The sequence below is a fragment of the Cicer arietinum genome, chromosome 5, assembly GCF_000331145.2.
Source record: "Cicer arietinum cultivar CDC Frontier isolate Library 1 chromosome 5, Cicar.CDCFrontier_v2.0, whole genome shotgun sequence".
Lineage (NCBI taxonomy): Eukaryota > Viridiplantae > Streptophyta > Magnoliopsida > Fabales > Fabaceae > Cicer > Cicer arietinum.
The window spans coordinates 21,323,467-21,342,104 of record NC_021164.2 but is presented as its reverse complement, the minus strand read 5'-3'; the positions used below and the strand labels follow the sequence as shown (position 1 = coordinate 21,342,104).

The 18,638-nt window shown below is 28.2% G+C and overlaps 1 protein-coding gene across 2 annotated transcripts; it reads left to right on the top strand.

Annotated features, from left to right (window-relative positions):
- Window positions 1–13,498: 13,498 nt before the first annotated feature.
- Window positions 13,499–17,680, top strand: LOC101514589 (pheophytinase, chloroplastic). 2 transcript variants are annotated; one of them, XM_004499708.3, is made up of 6 exons: window positions 13,499–13,640; window positions 13,957–14,711; window positions 15,468–15,694; window positions 15,932–16,123; window positions 16,325–16,481; window positions 17,266–17,680. In XM_004499708.3, exons 2-6 carry the CDS (start codon window positions 13,974–13,976, stop codon window positions 17,509–17,511), a joined length of 1,560 nt encoding a protein of 519 aa, XP_004499765.1. In that variant the 5' UTR covers window positions 13,499–13,640; window positions 13,957–13,973; the 3' UTR covers window positions 17,512–17,680. The 2 variants fall into 2 exon arrangements, with proteins under 2 accessions (XP_004499765.1, XP_012571083.1); XM_012715629.3 differs by having other exon boundaries at window positions 13,501–13,640; window positions 13,971–14,711.
- Window positions 17,681–18,638: the final 958 nt, after the last annotated feature.

Sequence of the window (18,638 nt, the reverse complement as noted above, 5' to 3'; positions counted from 1 at the left end):
CATTTGCTAGCCACCTCAATCTATTTGAAATTGATCCGGGGTCTATATCAAATTTTGACATTATGTGATTTTTTAACCATGTTACAAAACTTCGATTGTGCTCTCGAGTTATCCAATTTTGATTCCTATTCATGTTCAAACGAGATAACTGATCAATGTGTATTGTAACATACGGTTGAACCTCATCATCATTGTGCAGAACATACAATTGTGCCTGCTCCCATTCTGTCCTTGATATAGTCAGTAGTCTCCTTCCAGTTATCCCTTCTCCTGATAGTCTTCCCGAATGACGAGACATGGGAAGCCCTATGGATTCAACATTGGACAGATATTCAGTACAAAATTCAGCAGCCTCTTCAACAATGTATCGTTCAGCAATACAACCTTCTGGTCGACTTCTACTTTTTACGTACCCTTTTAATATTTTCATATATCGTTCTATCGGATACATCCATCTCATATAAGCTGGCCCACAAAGTTGTGTCTCCTTAACCAGATGAACAGTAAGGTGAACCATTATATCAAAAAACGATGGTGGGAAATACATTTCAAGCTCACACAAAGTAACAACAATTTCCCTCTGCAATGTCGGTAATTTCTGAGGGTCGATCACTTTACTACAAATTTCCCTGAAGAAGAAACATAATCTAGTTAAGGCTAGTCGAACTTTTTCAGGTAAAATGGAACGTATACCTATTGGTAGCAAATGCTCCATTATAATATGACAATCATGGGTCTTCAAACCTTTTAACTTGAGGTCTTTCATACAAACCAAATTTTTAATGTTCGAAGAGTATCCTTCTGGAACTTTAACTTCGTGTAGAAATTTACATAAAACAATTTTTTCCTTTCTAGATAGAGTATGAGCGGCTGGAGGTAGATATGTGCGATTTCCTTTCTTTACTGGAGCCAGTTCATTTCTTATTCCCATATCGACCAAGTCCAATCTTGCATTGACGCCATCTTTAGACTTTCCTGGAACATTGAGTAACGTACCAATAACACTTTCAAATACATTTTTTTCAATATGCATCACATCGAGGAAATGTCTTACATACAATGACTTCCAATATGGCAATTCAAAGAAAATTGACTTTTTCTTCCACCCAGTTTTCACCAGCTCTCCCGCAAAAGGTTTGCCAAATTTATTGGTCAAACCTTGTACTTTTTCAAGTATTTGATATCCAGTCGGTGCTAAAGGAGCTTTACCTTCCTCTGATTTTCCATTGAATGCATTTCTCCACCCACGATACTGATGACTATAAGGTAAAAATCTACGATGTCCAAGAAACACATTCTTCTTACAATGTTTCAACCGCATCCAATTTGTACTCTCTTCACATATAGGACATGCACACTGACCTTTAATGCTATATCCTGATAAATTACCATATGCTGGAAAATCATTAATTATGCCGAACAACATAACCCTTAAATTGAAACATTCTTTCTTATACCCATCATAAACTTCCACACCTGTCTCCCACATACTTTTTAAATTTTCGATTAGAGGAGTCAAGTATACGTCGATATCATTCCCCGGTTGTTTGGGTCCAGAAATTAACAGAGACAACATCATAAACTTACGCTTCATACATAACCATGGAGGTAGGTTATATATTACCAAAATCACAGGCCACGTGCTATGTGAGATGCTTTGAAGACCATGTGGATTCATTCCATCAGTAGAAAGTGCAAGTCTTAGATTTCTTGACTCTATCCCGAATTCAGGATACTCGTGATCAATTTTTGCCCATTGTGGGGAATCTGCAGGGTGTCGAAACATTCCATCTCTAATTCTTTCATCTGCATGCCATGTCAAGTGTTTTGAATCTTCTTCACTGCGATACATGCGCCTAAATCTTGGTATTATAGGAAAATACCACACGACTTTTGCTGGAGTAGATTCTTTCTTCTTATATCGAGAGACATTGCATTTCGGACACGCCTTAAGTAGTTCATATTCGTTTCGAAATAAAATGCAATCGTTAGGACACGCATGAATCCTTTCGTAACTCATTCCAATAGAACACAAAATCCGTTTAGCCTCGTAGGTTCGACTGGGAAGTTCATTATCATCTGGCAACATATCTTTTATGAGTGTTAATAATTCCGTAAAGCTTTTATCAGACCATCCATTACTCGCTTTTAAGTTGTACAACTTTAATATCGCTGACAGTCTTGTGAATTTAGTACAACCATTATATAATTCTTTCTCTGCATCACTCAACAAACTTTCAAACATTTTAGGACAATCTCGAAGATCTTCTTCAACTGCTTTTGCAATCTCATCAACTCGGTCCGGCTCATATGTATCTGTATCGAAATCAGTTGAAGCATATGTAGAACTATTCTCAAAATTAATGTTTCCTTTTTTTTTCTCACCATGTCTTATCCAACATGTGTAGCTTTGATCAATTCCATTACATACTAGATGTCCTTCTAATTCATCTTCTCTAACACGTTTTCCAAAACAACATTTTAAACAAGGACAAACTACTCTATTTGGATCTTTTGCATTCTTCACTGCAAACTCAACAAACTCCTTCACTCCAATTTCATACTCTTTTGACAATCGATTGGCTGAAATCCATTTCCTATCCATATTATACCACCTATATAAATGCAGTAACAAAAATAATAAGCTTTCAAAACATATCAACAAGTTTCAAAAAGAAACCAATATCAACTAAAAATTTCAAAACAGAACAGATCATGTGGTATGAGTTTTTGACAATTTTTGACAATTTCAAAACAGAACAGATCATGTGGTATGAGTTTTTGACAATTTTTGACAATTTCAAAACAGAACAGATCATGTGGTATGAGTTTTTGACAATTTTTGACAATTTCAAAACAGAACAGATCATGTGTAAAAAATACCTTAGACAACGTAGATGGCCGCACAGTACGTAGAGGATATTAGGGTTCGCAACGTATATAATTATTTGAAAGATGTAGAGGATATGAGGGTTTCCAACGTATATAATTATTTGAAAGATGTATTTTACAGCGCTTGTGAAAAACGCGCTGTAATAGGTAGTTAAATTCAATGAAAGCGCATGTGTTTTACAGCGCTTGTGAAAAAAGCGCTGTAATAGGTAGTTAAATTCAATGAAAGCGCATGTGTTTTACAGCGCTTGTGAAAAAAGCGCTGTAACTGATTCGCGAAAGCGCTTCCGTTTACAGCGCTTTTTTGACAAGCGCTGTAAAATCCTTATAACGTGATGCGCAAACGTTATATGACCTACTACAGCGCTTGTTTTACAGCGCTTTACATAAAAAGCGTTGTAATAGGTTCCGTTATTTTTAAAATATAATTACAACAGCGCTTGTGTTTAGAAAGCGCTGTAAAATGGGCGCTGTTAAATGTCATTTCTGGCGTAGTGTGCCGCCACCACCCATCTATTTTCAACAACCGTCAACTACCAATATAGTCATACTTCGATCATCGTTAGCCACACTGCAACCACCTCGTCTGCCTGTCAACTACCTCTTTCGACCGCTGCGAGCAGCCATCCTTGACGACTAATCAACTCTACGACAACAATTAACTTTTGACAACTATATTTTTAACCGCTATTATTAAAATTAAAATTATTATAAATAAATTATAATTTTATAATATTTCAGTAATTTTAAAATAATGAAAAAGTATATATTTTGTATTAATTTTTCTCTCTATCTTTTATGAAAAAATATATTATCTATTTGGTGGACTTATAATTATATGAGATAAAATGAGTGATTTAATAAAAAAAAAAAGAAAAATAACGAAACTCAATTCAATACTGAAGCTGGAATTAAAAACTCAAAAACTGTGATCTGAGTTGTTTAAAATTTCAAAACATATTGGTCATACATCGTCAGAAATTCAATTCAACTACTGAAAAATGAAATTGAGTTTATTTTTGTAAAAATATATTAAAAATCCAAACGAACTATTTTTGATGGTTTGATGACCATTCATTGTTAGTGTAGAAAATTTTATACAGATAGTCAATCTTAAACCGTTGATTAGGTGGTTTTTTAATTATGGTGGTTAAAATTAACTAGTGAAATTGTGAAATCAATACTTCATATTCAATGTCAGAATAAAACCAATTTATACGGATAGCACATGACTTTTTTTTCTAGTTTTTTATTAGTTTAAATTTTTTTCTCTCAAAAATCAAACTCAAACAATTATTTACGCACTACTCATTGAGTCATAGTCGATCTATAATAAGAAAAAGACTTAATTGCAGTGTTGGTCTCCTTATTTTAATTGAATCGTGAAAGTAGTCTCCCTATTTTATTTATCTCTAGTTTTGATCCTTCAAACAAAATTTTGGTCTAAAATTTGATAAAATTTTATTTTTATTTATTTAAGTCACAATATGCCTCAAGATCTCATGGTGCAACAATTGTACTTGAAATCTATGAACATAAATGGTGTAGTACGACTTAAAAAAAAATGAAATTTCATTAAATTTTGGACTAAAATTCTATTTGAATGACCAAAACTGGCAAGAAATAAAATAAGAGACTATTTTCGCGATTCAACTAAAACAGGAGAACAAAAACTACAATTAAACCTAAGAAGAATCTACCACACATCCCTTATATTTACCTCCCACTCCCCAAAGTACTTGATAATATCATTTTTTTTTATCTTTTATTATTTAATAGTAAAATTTTTTGAAATTATTAACATTTTCATAATTTCAAATTCTTAATTCCTTTTAAAAAATTGTATAAAATTTGCATTTCGAAAATTGTGTTCATCCAAATTTTTTATTTAAAAATTAAATTGAAAAAAATTAAATTTTAGAAATTTTACATTAATCCAAATTTTGAAAATTTTATCAAACTTTAAAAAAATAGAATTTTGGAAGTTTAAAAAAAAATTAAACTTTTAGAAAAATAACATTTCAGAAGTTTTATATTTATCTAAAATTTTGAAATTCTTTTAAACTTTTGAAAAAATTGTATTTTATAAGTTTCATATTCATTTAAAATTTTAAAATTCTTTTAATCTTTTAGAAAAATTGCATTTTTGAAGTGATCACATTTATCCATATTTTCAAATTTTAAAAAATTTGTATTTCGAGAGTTTCACATTCAACTAAAGTTTTTAAATTTTTTTAAAAAAACTAAGAATTTATATTTCAAATTTAATCAAATTTTTAAATATGAAAAAAAAATTATTTATATTTTAAAAAATTTCCAAATGATTAAAATGAATAAAAATTTATTTTCATATAATTTAAAGGGCGAGATATATAAATGAGTGTAAAGTTTATTCCTCGTATTATAATACAAGTTTTTACTTATGTAGATATTTTATGTGAATATTCAACCGACGTAATACTCAATTACCCATTGTCAATGTTATCGACAACGCATCGTAGGACCCATTAAAAGACTACAAATTTGGTGCATTTCATTTCACGAACAAATTATGTTCTCTTGTTTGTTTGGAGGCTTTTTTGTTTTTTAGTTTTTTTAAAACATGTCAGAAACTGAAAACGACTCATCAACAAATAGGAATCAGACTACTAGAATTCACAGTAAATAATAAAAAGTAGTTAATATCAACTTTATAAACAAATTAATGATAATTTTAAAATAAATAAATTAATGATAATTTTAAAATAAATAAATTAATGATAATTTTAAAATAAATAAATTAATGATTAATGTATATATATAATCAATTATAAATAGTTCTTAATTTATTTATTTTTTAACTTATTAGATCCAATAAATAGAATGACAAAAATAACAAACGTGGATCACAATTTATGTATGCAATCTAGGGAGAAAGTTATTTACGACAAGTCATCTTCGTTATCTTGTATCCTCTCAAATTTTACCTTCACCCTCCCAACCTGCTTTAATCAGGAAATCCTTTCCTTTTCATTATAGAGAAAAAAAAAATACTCCACCATAGTATGTGTTTATAGAAATTGATGCATATAATTAATTAACCTCTCTCTTCTATTAGTATTTATTTATGGGTCCAACATATACAACTTTTGCAAAAATATATTATTTATTTTTAACTAACAAAATACACGAGCATTTGAATGGGTTGCGTGCATTTATATTTTTTTTGAAATTATTATTTATTGTTAATGTAATATTTAGAATTTTAAAAAAATATTCACTTAATTAAATAAAAATAATATTGAAAATCATAAATAATTGTGTTTGATATATTTTTTTTAATGAGAACATGATCTAATGTCATATATTATTTTAATATTACTATAATTTTTAGAACATGATTACTGACAGATGTACACTTTTGTATATGATTTATATATTATAATTTTTTTCAAAGTTTATCTATAAACTAAGTGATTCATGAAAGATAATTTTTAACTAAATGATTAGTGGCAAATATTTGACTCATGCATGACTTATACACAAAGTTTAAGTTATCACTATGTTCTTCAAATTTTTAAGTAGAAGATATTCGAGAATGAATTACAAATTGTTCTTTAAACTAACTGATTAATAAAAGACTACCTTTTAACTAATTGAACATGCAAATATCTGTCATATAGAAGATTTATATAATAAATTTTAACTATTGCAGTATGATCGATTCATTAAAGGTATTAAGAAAAATTCAAATCCTACATTCATAAGATGCAACTTGAGAATTCTTAATTAATAATTTGAATATGATTCAATTTGAGAATTTTAATGTAAAACTTAAGGATATGCATAATTTTTATAGGATAACTTTTAGTCTTATATAAATAGCAGATAAAAATGAAAAATATAATAAAAATTGGAGAAGAAATTAATAAAGAGAAAAAACGGGGATGAGAAATGGAAACTGAAAAGAACATAATAAAATATGAAAAAGTAAGAGAGATAATAGAAGTGGAAAGAGAATGAAAAGTAATAAAATATGCAAAAGTAAGTGAGAATTTAGAAAGGAAAAGTGTAACAAATAGAAAATAATATATCATTTGAAAAAATAAAAGAGTAGCGAAGTAGAAAGAATACAAGTAATAAATGCTTAAATATACGATTGGTCTATGCAATTATGCGTTTTTTGTTTGTTTTAGTTTCTATAATTTTTTTTGTCTGATTATGATCCTTGCAAATATATATATATATATTATCATCATTCTTTTGTTTTAACAATGACTAAAAACAAAACAAATATATTTACAAGAATAAAAATCAAACAAACAAAACTAGAAATGTGATTTTGGACTACACTTAATTTGATTGATTATATTGAAATGATTAAGATACCCATTCTAGATGGAGAGAAACGTAGACCTGCTCTAGAGGAAATGAAATTTGATAGGGTTTTGACCTAACCACTCTGTCGCCCGAGGGAGAAGCAACCATCGTCGATGTTGTTATGTGCTTCAATTGATTGTTGTGTTGACATCACATTTCCTTTATGTCGTTGCCATTTGCAGATCCCATGTGTGTCTTTGTTGTCAAGAACAATGACTAAAAACAAAACAAATATATTTACAAGAATACAAATTAAACAAAAAAAACTTACAGAGACAAAAAAATATGTATTTGTAAAGATCATTCATATATTTAAGCCAATAATAAAATATGAAAAGGTAACAAAGAGAAGAAAACTAGAAATGTGATTTTGGACTACACTTAATTTGGTTGATTATATTGAAATGATTAAGAGACCCGTTATAGATGGAGAGAAACGTTGACATGCTCTAGAGGAAATGAAATTTGTTAGGGTTTTGACCAAACTGATGAAGCTAAATATCACTAGAAGGGGGGGGTTGAATTGAGATTTTGATGCTTAAAACTAATTTTCTCGTGTTTTAGAAATTATCCTCTCAGAGAGGATGAAAACTCGAGGATGGTTGTTTAAACTGTTAAATTAGAGCTAAGCAAAAGAAAGAGAAAATGTAAAGAATGACACACACAACTTTTATACTGGTTCACCCAATGAATGTTATGTTCAGTCCTCACACACTTGTGAGATTTCACTAACGTTCAAACTGATCAACCTCTCACAAAGGATGATTACACTTTGTGTATTCTTTAGCCTCACTAAGCTTACAATCAAGTTTCAACTATTTCCAAGTGTAACTCACGTAGAAATTACATAGTGATATGGATGTGATTGTTTCTCTTTTCTTAAACACTTTCTAAAAGGATATTTCAAATATCTAATGTAGGATTATAGAAAGTATAAAGAGAGGATGGATATGGCTCTTGATAGCTTTGAGATACTTGATCTTTTTATACAATGTTGTTGTGTATTTGACGATGAAGAGCTTGCTGCTTTTTATAGAAGTCTTATGATGATCTTTCCATGTAACAGACTCTTTATGACCGTTGGTGATTCAACCAAACAGTCCAAGGTTTTTCATCATATTTACATAAATACCATCCAGCTGTCCTTGGACAGATTCAGTCCATACTCGAGCAGGAGGATCAAACTCCTTGGAACTTGGTCTTGACTTCTTTATTTCAAAAGCTTCTTTTGCTATCTGACTTCTTTATTTCAAAAACTTTATTTATTCATTCTTTAATACTGGTTTGCCTTTACTTAATGAATAAAATAATTTGTTTCAGCGAGGATGAGTATTTTGCAGATTTGAACCTTCATCCTCTTACGAGGCCATCCTCCCGAATTCCAATCCTCCATATTTGAATCAGATTTTTCTCCTTTTTGTCTTAATGATTAATAACCATGTTTTCTTATGTGAATACACTCAAAAGCACAGATTAGTCATTAACCATAATCATAATATTTTAAGTAATTTTGTTATCATTAAAACCATTTGAGAGAGATTTTGTCTCAACATTAACCACTCCGTCGCTTGAGGGAGAAGCAACCATCGTTGGCATTTGTAGATCCCATGTGTGTCTTCGTTGTCAAAAACATCAATGTTATGGTTTGTGATTCTGGTTGTCGGTATTGCTCTCATGTTCTGATTTCGATGACTTTGTTGGGTTCAAGTGTAAATGGTTAAGTCCAACATTGGTTAAGAATGAGCTAAATTTTGGATATATAGGAGTATGATCCATATACCTAATGCTTAAGATTTTTGATGGAGATGTGTTATCAAAGTCTCTTGTGATAATATAGAGCATTTGGTTTATTGTTGCTCTTGTGCGTCTTCAGACTTCCTAACAAGTGATATTAGAGCCCTAGTTTGGCTTGGTAGGAGAACATGAGTGGATCATGGTGTTGGATTCTTGTATCAAAAATATTTCTAGCGGTATAATCAGGAAACATATCTCGTTGGTAATAACAGTGGTACAAGTATATAGGATGTGGAAGACACACACTTGAGGGAGTGATTGTTGGGTTCAAGTGTGAGTGGTTAAGTCTCATATTGGCTAAGAATAAGCTAAATGTTGGATATATAACAGTGACCCATATACTTAATGTCTTATGATTTTGGATTGCGATGTGATATCAAAGTGTCTTGTGATCTTGTAGTGTTAGGATTTTAAACAAAAAAGCTTAATTTTATTTATTAGTGGCAAATATTTATCAATGACAAATATTTATTCCGTGTTTTTTTTTAATATTTCTTAATGATGAGTATTTTTCATGTATTTTTTTATTCATTGGTGGTAGATATTTATTTTGTAATTTTTTATATTTATTATAGACAAATATTTATATTTTTTTAACGTATTAGTGACACATATTTATCCATTTTTTTTTATAATTATCAATGAATATCTGCCTCATTTTTTTTAATATTTATGAATGATAAATATTTATCTCGTATTTTTTTATAGATTAGTGGTAGATATTTGTCAAGTAATATTTTATATTTATCACTAACAAATATTTGTTCTATAATTTTTTATATTTATCACTGAAAAATATTTGTTATGTGATTTTTTTTATACATATTTACTATTGATAAATATTTATCTCATATTTTTTTTATGTGTTACATACTCTATATTTTCTCTTATACTAAACTATTAAATAAAAAATTTCTTTTTTATTTCTTTTCTTTACTCTTCTTTTCACTTTCTTTTTATTTAATTCATCTTTCCTTCATCAATCAAACACAGAATAAAGAAGTTAGAAATTAAGATGTCAATTTATTTTTTCAAAGACTAAAAGTTATCTTTATTTTTCTCTGAAATTAAAGTGGGTCTCACGATTTTTTTTAGGGACTAAAATGATTGTTCACTCTTATTTTTATTAATTATTGAATGTTAATCATTATTATAAATATGTATAAATATAATAATTTGGGAGTAATAAATATATTATTAATTTAAAAATAAAATAATGATTATTTCATAAAAAATCAATGATTTTTTTATTTTCTATTTTTACTATATTAAATATTGTTATAATATACACAATAATAGTTTAGTAGTGATGTAGATATTATTAATTTAAAGATAAGTTTTAATAAAGTAATTAATTCAACTTACATTAAAAACTAAAATGACTCTTAGTCTTCTTAAAAAATTATTTATTAAAATCAAACTTATTTTGGAATAGTGAATAATAATTCAACTTTCATATTAATAATAAGAAATTACAAATTACAGTTATGACTCCTAAAAATTGAAATCTAAAAAGAACTAGTTAGTTTATTATAATTATTTTCATTTTTTTTTTTATCAAGGATATTTCAAAACAACTGTTTTAACTAATTATGTATAGCAATCATTTCTCCCATGTATATTTTTTTAATAAATTATAATTAGTATATTCTAATTATTCTTATTTACAAGATATAAAAAAATACAAAATTTAAATACTTTTTTATAAAGACAACATTTAACTAATTAATTAGTGATATAGATTTATCTTGTATAGTTTGTATGCTGCAACATCATCTTTAGTGACTCATTTCTAGAGAAAAAAGAAAAAAAAAAATTGAATTAAGTGTGAAAAATTTGTAGTTATTGTAATTTAATTGTTTTAATTTTTATGTCAATAATATTAAAAAATGACTAATTTTATTTAACTCTTTAATGGTAATCAGTTGTTTTGTATACAATTTTTTTAATAAATTATAATTAATGTATTATAACTATTCTTATTTTTATTTAGAAAATATAAAAACTTTCTTTTTAACTAATGATTAGCTTTAAATAAATCTCAAATGTATACATTATGTACTTCAATGACTTCTTTTACGACTCATGTCTAGAAAAAAAAATATTGTGAAAAAGATGAAGTGTGAAAAATTATAAAATTATAGTTAATATATTATAATTGTACACATTTTTTGTCGATAATATTAAAAAATACTAATTCTAACAATTTATTTTAGTGATAATCATTTCTCTAGTGTATATTTTTTATAATAATTAAAATTAAATTATTTTCATTTTTACTTAGATGATATATAAAAAATAAAAAAACATTAACCAATTGATTAGTAGATATATTTGTCATTTGTATGATTTATACGCTCTAATGATATATATATATATATATATATATTTATAGATTTCCTCCACTAATTTTAACAAAATCTTTATTAATAAATATTTATCTTTTATATGTATTTTTATAATAAATTATAATTAATATATTATATTTGTTTTTGTTGATTAGATATAAATATCTGTCCTGTATATGAATTAGATTCTTCAAATATTTTTCTAGTAACTATTTTTAAGAAAACAACGTCAGACGTTGGTATTAGTACCAATGTTGTTCAGAAAATTTGGAATTAATTTATATTTTAGGACATAGTTTTGAGCTTATTGTGATTTATGAAATGGGCAAATTTCTTGTTGTTTTTTTTCTTAATTTTTTGTTTCTTAAACTTATAGTAGATTAGAAAAACCAATATAGTGACGGTCCATATAGACACGTGGCAAGTATAAAAAGGGGGTGGGTGGACTTTTTGGGTCAGTACTCGGTAGAGTTTTCGCCAAACTACGCGGGATATTCGAGTAGACAGCGATGAGATGGCGATGATATTCGAGTCCAGTTAGGTTTTATAAGATCAGTCTATAGTTTGTTATAAGTTTTTTTCAGAAGTGAATTTGACTTTATGAAAGTCTTATTAATTAATATTGTTTAGTATTTTATTATAGATAAAGATTAAACCCGCGGTCTCTTTATTATTGTATTTTTTTAAATCTCCTATCATAGCTATTAGGTTTGGATAATATATTTAAAATTTTATTTTATAAAAATATTTTTAAATATAATTTTAATAAATTAATAAATTAATATATCAATAAAATTAAGGTTTAATTGTAGTTTTGGTCCCCTATTTTAGCTGAATCGCGAAAGTAGTCCCCCATTTTATTTCTCCCCAGTTTTGGTCCCAAAACAGAATTTTGGTCCAAAACTTAATGAAATTTCATTTTTTAAAGTCGTATTATACCATTTATAATCATAGATTCCAGGTACAATTGTTGCAAATGAGATTTTGAGGCATGATGTGACTTAAATAAATGCAAAAAAAATAAAATTTCATCAAGTTTTGGATCAAAATTCTGTTTGAGGGACCAGAACTGGAGAAAAACAAAATGGGAGGACTACTTTTGCGAATCAACTAAAATAGGAAGACCATAACTGCAATTAAGCTTACAATTAAATATATATATATATATATATTTTAAAAAATTTAGATGTTACTTTGAATAGTTTAACTTTATATAAACTTTATTTTATTAAAATACATTTAAGTATGACAAATATAGAATATAATTAAATTACTAAAAGATTAATAAATTTATAATCTAACATAAAGTTTAAAATTTAATATATAATAATAATAATAATAATAATAATAATAATAATAATAAGTGTAATTTATTATTAAATAGATTGATCTGGATAACTTAAAATATTATTTTTATTATTTATAGTATAATTTTTTAACTAAATATATTTTTAAAAAATATTTCATGTCCGAAATCTGTCATAAACTAAATCTTGATGTAATGTCTGCCTAATCTATTTTTTTATAAGTGCGACAACAAAATTAACTTATCACTATTTCTCAAGTTGTAAGACTAAAATATTTAATTAAAGATATATTTAACTTTCAACTTAAAGTACTAAGCTTATTTAAGCACAATGTAAACTAAGCTTAGAATCTCTCAATCATCTAATAGTTGACGATAAAAGTGTTTTCCTTAAAAAAAATTATATAATTGTCTAGTAATAAATAAATTTAATTTAATAATATTATCATCAAGATAAATAACTTTTTAATATAAATCTATCATACAATTACATTAATAAAGATATTTAACTTTTATTACAACTACTATAAAATTATGTCTATAAATGATAATAATATATTGATAATATAAAATCTTTTAAATAATAATATATTGTCACATTATAAGTTTCTTTTTTCTGATATAATATAATTTTAAATATTAAAAAATACATAAATTTTTTATAACAACTTTGTCCAAAAATAAACTTTTTTATAATTATTAAATGCCACGATAATAAATTAATGAATGCATAATTTTTTTTTATATAATAGTATTTACATATTAATTCCATAAAAATATTTTAGATGGTTTTCCTTGGCTCACAGAGGAAGTAGAATCTTCCAAGCAACTCTAAACTATTTCTCTCTCTACTCCTAATCTAATAAATACTGATATAATAAATATACAAGAATCTTGGGCTAGCAGTAGATTCTCCTGCTTCTTCTTTCATTAAATTAAAGGTAAAGTTTTTCATGAACATGTCCATGTTTAATTTTCATTACTTATGTTTAATTTAAGCTTAAAGATCTGATCTTTTTTTATTTCAATTATTTATATTTTGGAGAAGCTTCTAATTTCAATTATTTGTGTATGAAAATTCACTAATTGCTTTGTTCTAAATTCAGATTAATTGCTTATTTTTCTGCTTAAATGATTCAATCTGGACTCCAAAACTATAAATTTTGATTTTGATTTTTTTTTTCTGCATCATGTTTATGTGAAAATCAAGTTGAATTTGTAGTTACCTGAATAATTTTATGTTACTGATTTGTGCAGAACACTGTTTCTAGGGTATGGAAACTCTTTCATATGGTTCTGCACCATGCTATCAAGTTGTGAACACAAAAACTAAATCAATTAAAAATAGCTTGAATTCAACTCAATCAAGGGTTTCCTATATTAGAAAACATGGAGTTTATCATACAAATAATCTTTTCTCATTTGGGTCACTGAGATTTTATGATGATAAGGTTCAACAATTAGGTTTTAGGTCAAAAGTTGTTTTTGAAGGCTCGAAAAGATTCCAATTCCAGGTTTATAGTGGAAGTTATGGTGGTGATTATGTGATTAGTGAAGATGAGTCAAGGGATATTTCAGTGGTAGGTGAACCTGCTTCCAAGGTTTTGATTCCTGGTTTGCCTGATGAATCGAACGGTGACTCGGGTGCGATAATCAGTAGTTGCTTTAAGGGATGGAAACCTAAATTGAATGTGCACTATGAGAAAGCTGGATTCGAAAATGTGGATTCGCCGAATGTTCTCTTTTTGCCGGGGTTTGGTGTTGGTTCTTTCCATTATGAGAAGCAATTGAAGGATTTGGGCCGTGATTTTAGAGTGTGGGCACTGGATTTTCTAGGTCAAGGAATGTCTTTGCCTTTTGAAGATCCTGCTCCTTTGTTTAAGGAAAAAGGGGTTGCATCGAGTGGAAATGTTTCTTCTTGGGGTTTTGGAGATGAAACCGAACCGTGGGCGACTGAGCTGGTGTATTCTGTTGATTTATGGCAAGATCAAGTTCGGTATTTCATAGAAGAGGTGAATGACTTTACACTGTTTTGTAGCAATAAATTTTTAGCATTCAATCCAATGTTTGCTCAAATTGTATACGTGAAATTGTTCTTGGCAAATTTGCTTGTTTTCGATTTTTTTCTAACAATTTCTTAAGCTTTAGTGGTTATGAGAAATTTATAGTACTACCTAGTTAATAGTTGTGGTTTTCAGTAAACCAAGCGTGCAATTGCATAGACCTATCTCTCGAGATAGCTGAGATTCATTTAAGGGGTTGAACTTAATAGTTATCTGGTTTTTTTAGTATTCATGAGGCCATATAGTTGGAACAATTGGTATGGTCATTTAATTCAATTCACTTTTATAATATATGTAGTGAAAAGAAAGAATTCAAGAAAAAATGTTCATGATATTGGACTCTTTTCAACCGTTTTATTCTTCTAGTCCCTCTCATGCACAGCTAGTTCTGCTAATATAATAACCTCTTAACAACTAAAGCACAATTTTTGTTGCGTTAATTGAAGTTCTTGAGGCATAATTTGGTTGATCATTATTTCGATGCTGAAAATACTCTTTTGTCTGCCATCAAGAAAGCTTATTGACAATCATCAGCATTTTAATGCTTCCTATACATTTAAACCATACTCAAATTTGTAATGTTGCAGAATTTTTCTGCAATATTTTGAAAAATAGTTTGAGGAAAGTTCTTATCAGTTTATAAGCTATTTAACCTCGTGCAATATTTTTGTTCTAAATATCGTTATACAAATTGATTCGATACAGGTCATTGGCGAACCAGTCTATCTTGTAGGCAACTCACTAGGAGGATATGTTGCATTATATTTTGCCGCATGTTATCCGCATCTAGTAAAAGGCGTAACATTGCTTAATGCAACACCTTTTTGGGGGTTTCTTCCAAATCCAGTAAAATATCCAGGACTCGCCAAAATATTTCCATGGGCTGGAACATTCCCTCTACCTTCAAGTATAAAGAAACTTACAGAGTTGTTGTAAGTATTGCTTCATTTTTTATTTATCGTCTCATTTCTTTCTTTGTTCCTCGTACGTTTTCATTATTTTAGTTGCGAACTTCTAGATTAGCAACTTTTTTGTTTGTCGCCAACGTAATCCGTCAGTGAATGATATTATGAATTTAACTCTGCTTAATGGACCAGATTTCTTGTTTTCAGGAGTACCTTATGACATCTCTTTCATTAACCTGATTCTTATTAATTTGTTTCCTTTAGGTGGGAGAAAATCAGTGATCCAAAAAGTATTGCCGATGTACTTAATCAGGTTTATGCAGATCATTCAATAAATGTAGATGATGTTTTTTCACGCATAATCGAAACTGCAAGGCATCCGGCTGCTGCTGCATCATTTGCTTCAATTATGTTTGCTCCTCAAGGAGAATTATCCTTCGGTGAAACATTATCCAGGTAGAACAAAACTAGATTTTTAACTAGTACTCTCTCTAGAATGAAATATAAGCAAAAATTGTATCTGTAAAGTTGGTATATCTCTATACACCAATTTTTTAGATACCATTTGTGCGTATACTTTATTCCAGAAAGAGTATTAATCTATTAGATATGTGTTGAATACACCAGTTAAGAGTTCTCATGGTGTCTGAATTTTAGATGTCGAGCAAACAAGGTGCCGATTTGCCTCATGTATGGAAAAGAAGATCCGTGGGTGACGCCGCCATGGGGACTTCGGGTTAAAAATAAGGTGCCCGAAGCTCCTTATTATCAAATCAGCCCTGCTGGTCACTGCCCTCATGATGAAGTTCCTGAGGTATGCAATTCTTAACCAATTAGTTTCAAGCTGTTCTTTCTGTTCTTGCCTTTTTTTATTTGCAATATGAAACCATAGAGATACAGGGTGTATCAATTTTATGACTTAAGAAAGCATGCATGTTAAAAGAATTATGGAACTAAGTTGCTTAATGAGGAGGAGAAACATGCTTGGCTTATCGGTTCTTAAGAGTATGTTTGGTTTGAGAAATAATTTTTGTTTTCACTTCTAATTGCAAAAATGACATCTTACTTTCACTTTGTTTTCAGTTTTTAAAACTGTGTAGAAAACAATGAAAACAAAAATAAAGTGATGTTTTCATAATCTAACGCAACAAAAAATAAAAATAAAACATATTTTCATAAACTAAGAGCTTGTTTATACTGTAAAAACATTTTTTTTATTTTTTATTTTTTAAAATATGTATTCATTTTAAATTGCTAATAAGAAGATGAGAGACTCTCAAAGTGAACGATTATAATGGAAAAAAGATGAAATGTTAATTTGGGACGATGCATTTTCATAAATAATGAAAATAGTTGTTTTCCATTTTCATTATCTACAAAAATGTAGACAATTGTTTGGTTCAAGAGTTTTTTAGCTGCTTATTAGTTAGTAACATTAACATCAATTTAAAAAAATAAAAATAGAAAATGTTTTTACAAAGTAAATATATAAAGCATCAAGAAGAATTTACTGTTATTTGATTATATTCCTTCCTCAGTGTTTAGTTCCTTATGATTATCACGAACATAATAATTAATACAAGTTTACTTGTTTGCAGGTCATAAATTTCTTACTTCGCGGATGGATCAAAAACCTAGAATCTGAGGGCTCTGTCTCATTGCCTCTGCTTGAAGACATAGACACAATGAATCACACTATTGAAAGGGAGTTAGAATTTCCCAGAAAAGGTTCAAAAAAATCAGTGATGGTCAAATATTTTGTTTCTACTATCTCATTTTGGGACAGGATAAGATCCTTCAAATCCTACTCCAAGTTCAGGAAATTGGCAGCCAAATCTCAATGATATGGTGAATTATGCGACTCATTATATTGTCTATTTGTCTTCACTTCCTCGAAGTTTGTATCAAAGAATCCAAACACAATTGTTTTAGAATAGAAGTCAATGTTGTATGTATATTATAAATGAATAATATTACTTGCCATCTTATTCAAATATGACCCAAATTCTTTTATCTTTGTAATTACACGAGTGCCAAACTCGAAATGAAGATGTCTACATGTCCAAATCATGAAGAAAAAGAATCATTGAATAATAAAATGTCAACTACAGCTAAGTGGTATCACCACAAAAACTGGGTTTAGACTTTAGGAGTTGTTTGGGACCTTAATATTGGTGTGTTAATATGGTGCGTTTGGTTGGAGGTAGATAGAAGGAAGGAGAGAGAAGGGAAGATTTTTATGTTTGTGTTTGATTCAATTTTTAAGAGAGGAGGGAGTTAAAATCTCTCTTAGAGCTCATTTTGTTCTATCCATTTTAGAGAGATTTTGTGGGGAGAAGAGGAAAAATAAAACAACATAATCATTTCGTCCTATAATAATATAGTCATTTAATCATCGTTTATATTTAATAAAAATGTATAAATAAAGAGAGATTTACGAAATTATCCTTATTAGGTATTGATGCATTATAAATGTCATAAATGCTTAATAAGAGATATTGCATTGAAAGTGATGCAAGTAGTATTAATTAAATGATACAATTGAAAAAAGTACATTGAAAATTGAAATAGTTATTCATTTTAGAATAATTTTTTTTTGCAAATAGGTCACTTATTGTGGAATGAAATGAGCATTTAAAACTCTCTCATTCTCTTCCAAACACAACCATTAAAAATTTCTAATCTCCCGTATTCTCTCATCTCTCTTTTAAATCAAACATGTATCTACATTTCCTTTTTTTCTTTCTCTCTCCTCCATTAAAATTCTTTTCTTTCTCTCTCATTTGTTGAATTAAAAAGACCCTAAAAAGACGAGAAATAAAAAGAAAAGATAGATTCTTACTTTGTATACAAGTCTAAACCCATCAATTTTGATAGGTTTTAAATGATTTTCAAAAGATTACCTTCAATTTATAAAACTTTAAATAAATTTATTTTGTAAATATGCAATTTCTTTGTAGTACCATTCTAA

What these genes read in the sequence shown, in the direction of transcription:
- LOC101514589 (XM_004499708.3), top strand. Translation starts at nt 13,974, where the DNA reads ATGGAAACTCTTTCATATGGTTCTGCACCATGCTATCAAGTTGTGAAC. An exon ending in TTCGGTATTTCATAGAAGAG is followed by an intron (nt 14,712 to 15,467) that starts GTGAATGACTTT and finishes GATTCGATACAG; the next exon opens with GTCATTGGCGAACCAGTCTA. An exon ending in TTCGGTGAAACATTATCCAG is followed by an intron (nt 16,124 to 16,324) that starts GTAGAACAAAAC and finishes TCTGAATTTTAG; the next exon opens with ATGTCGAGCAAACAAGGTGC.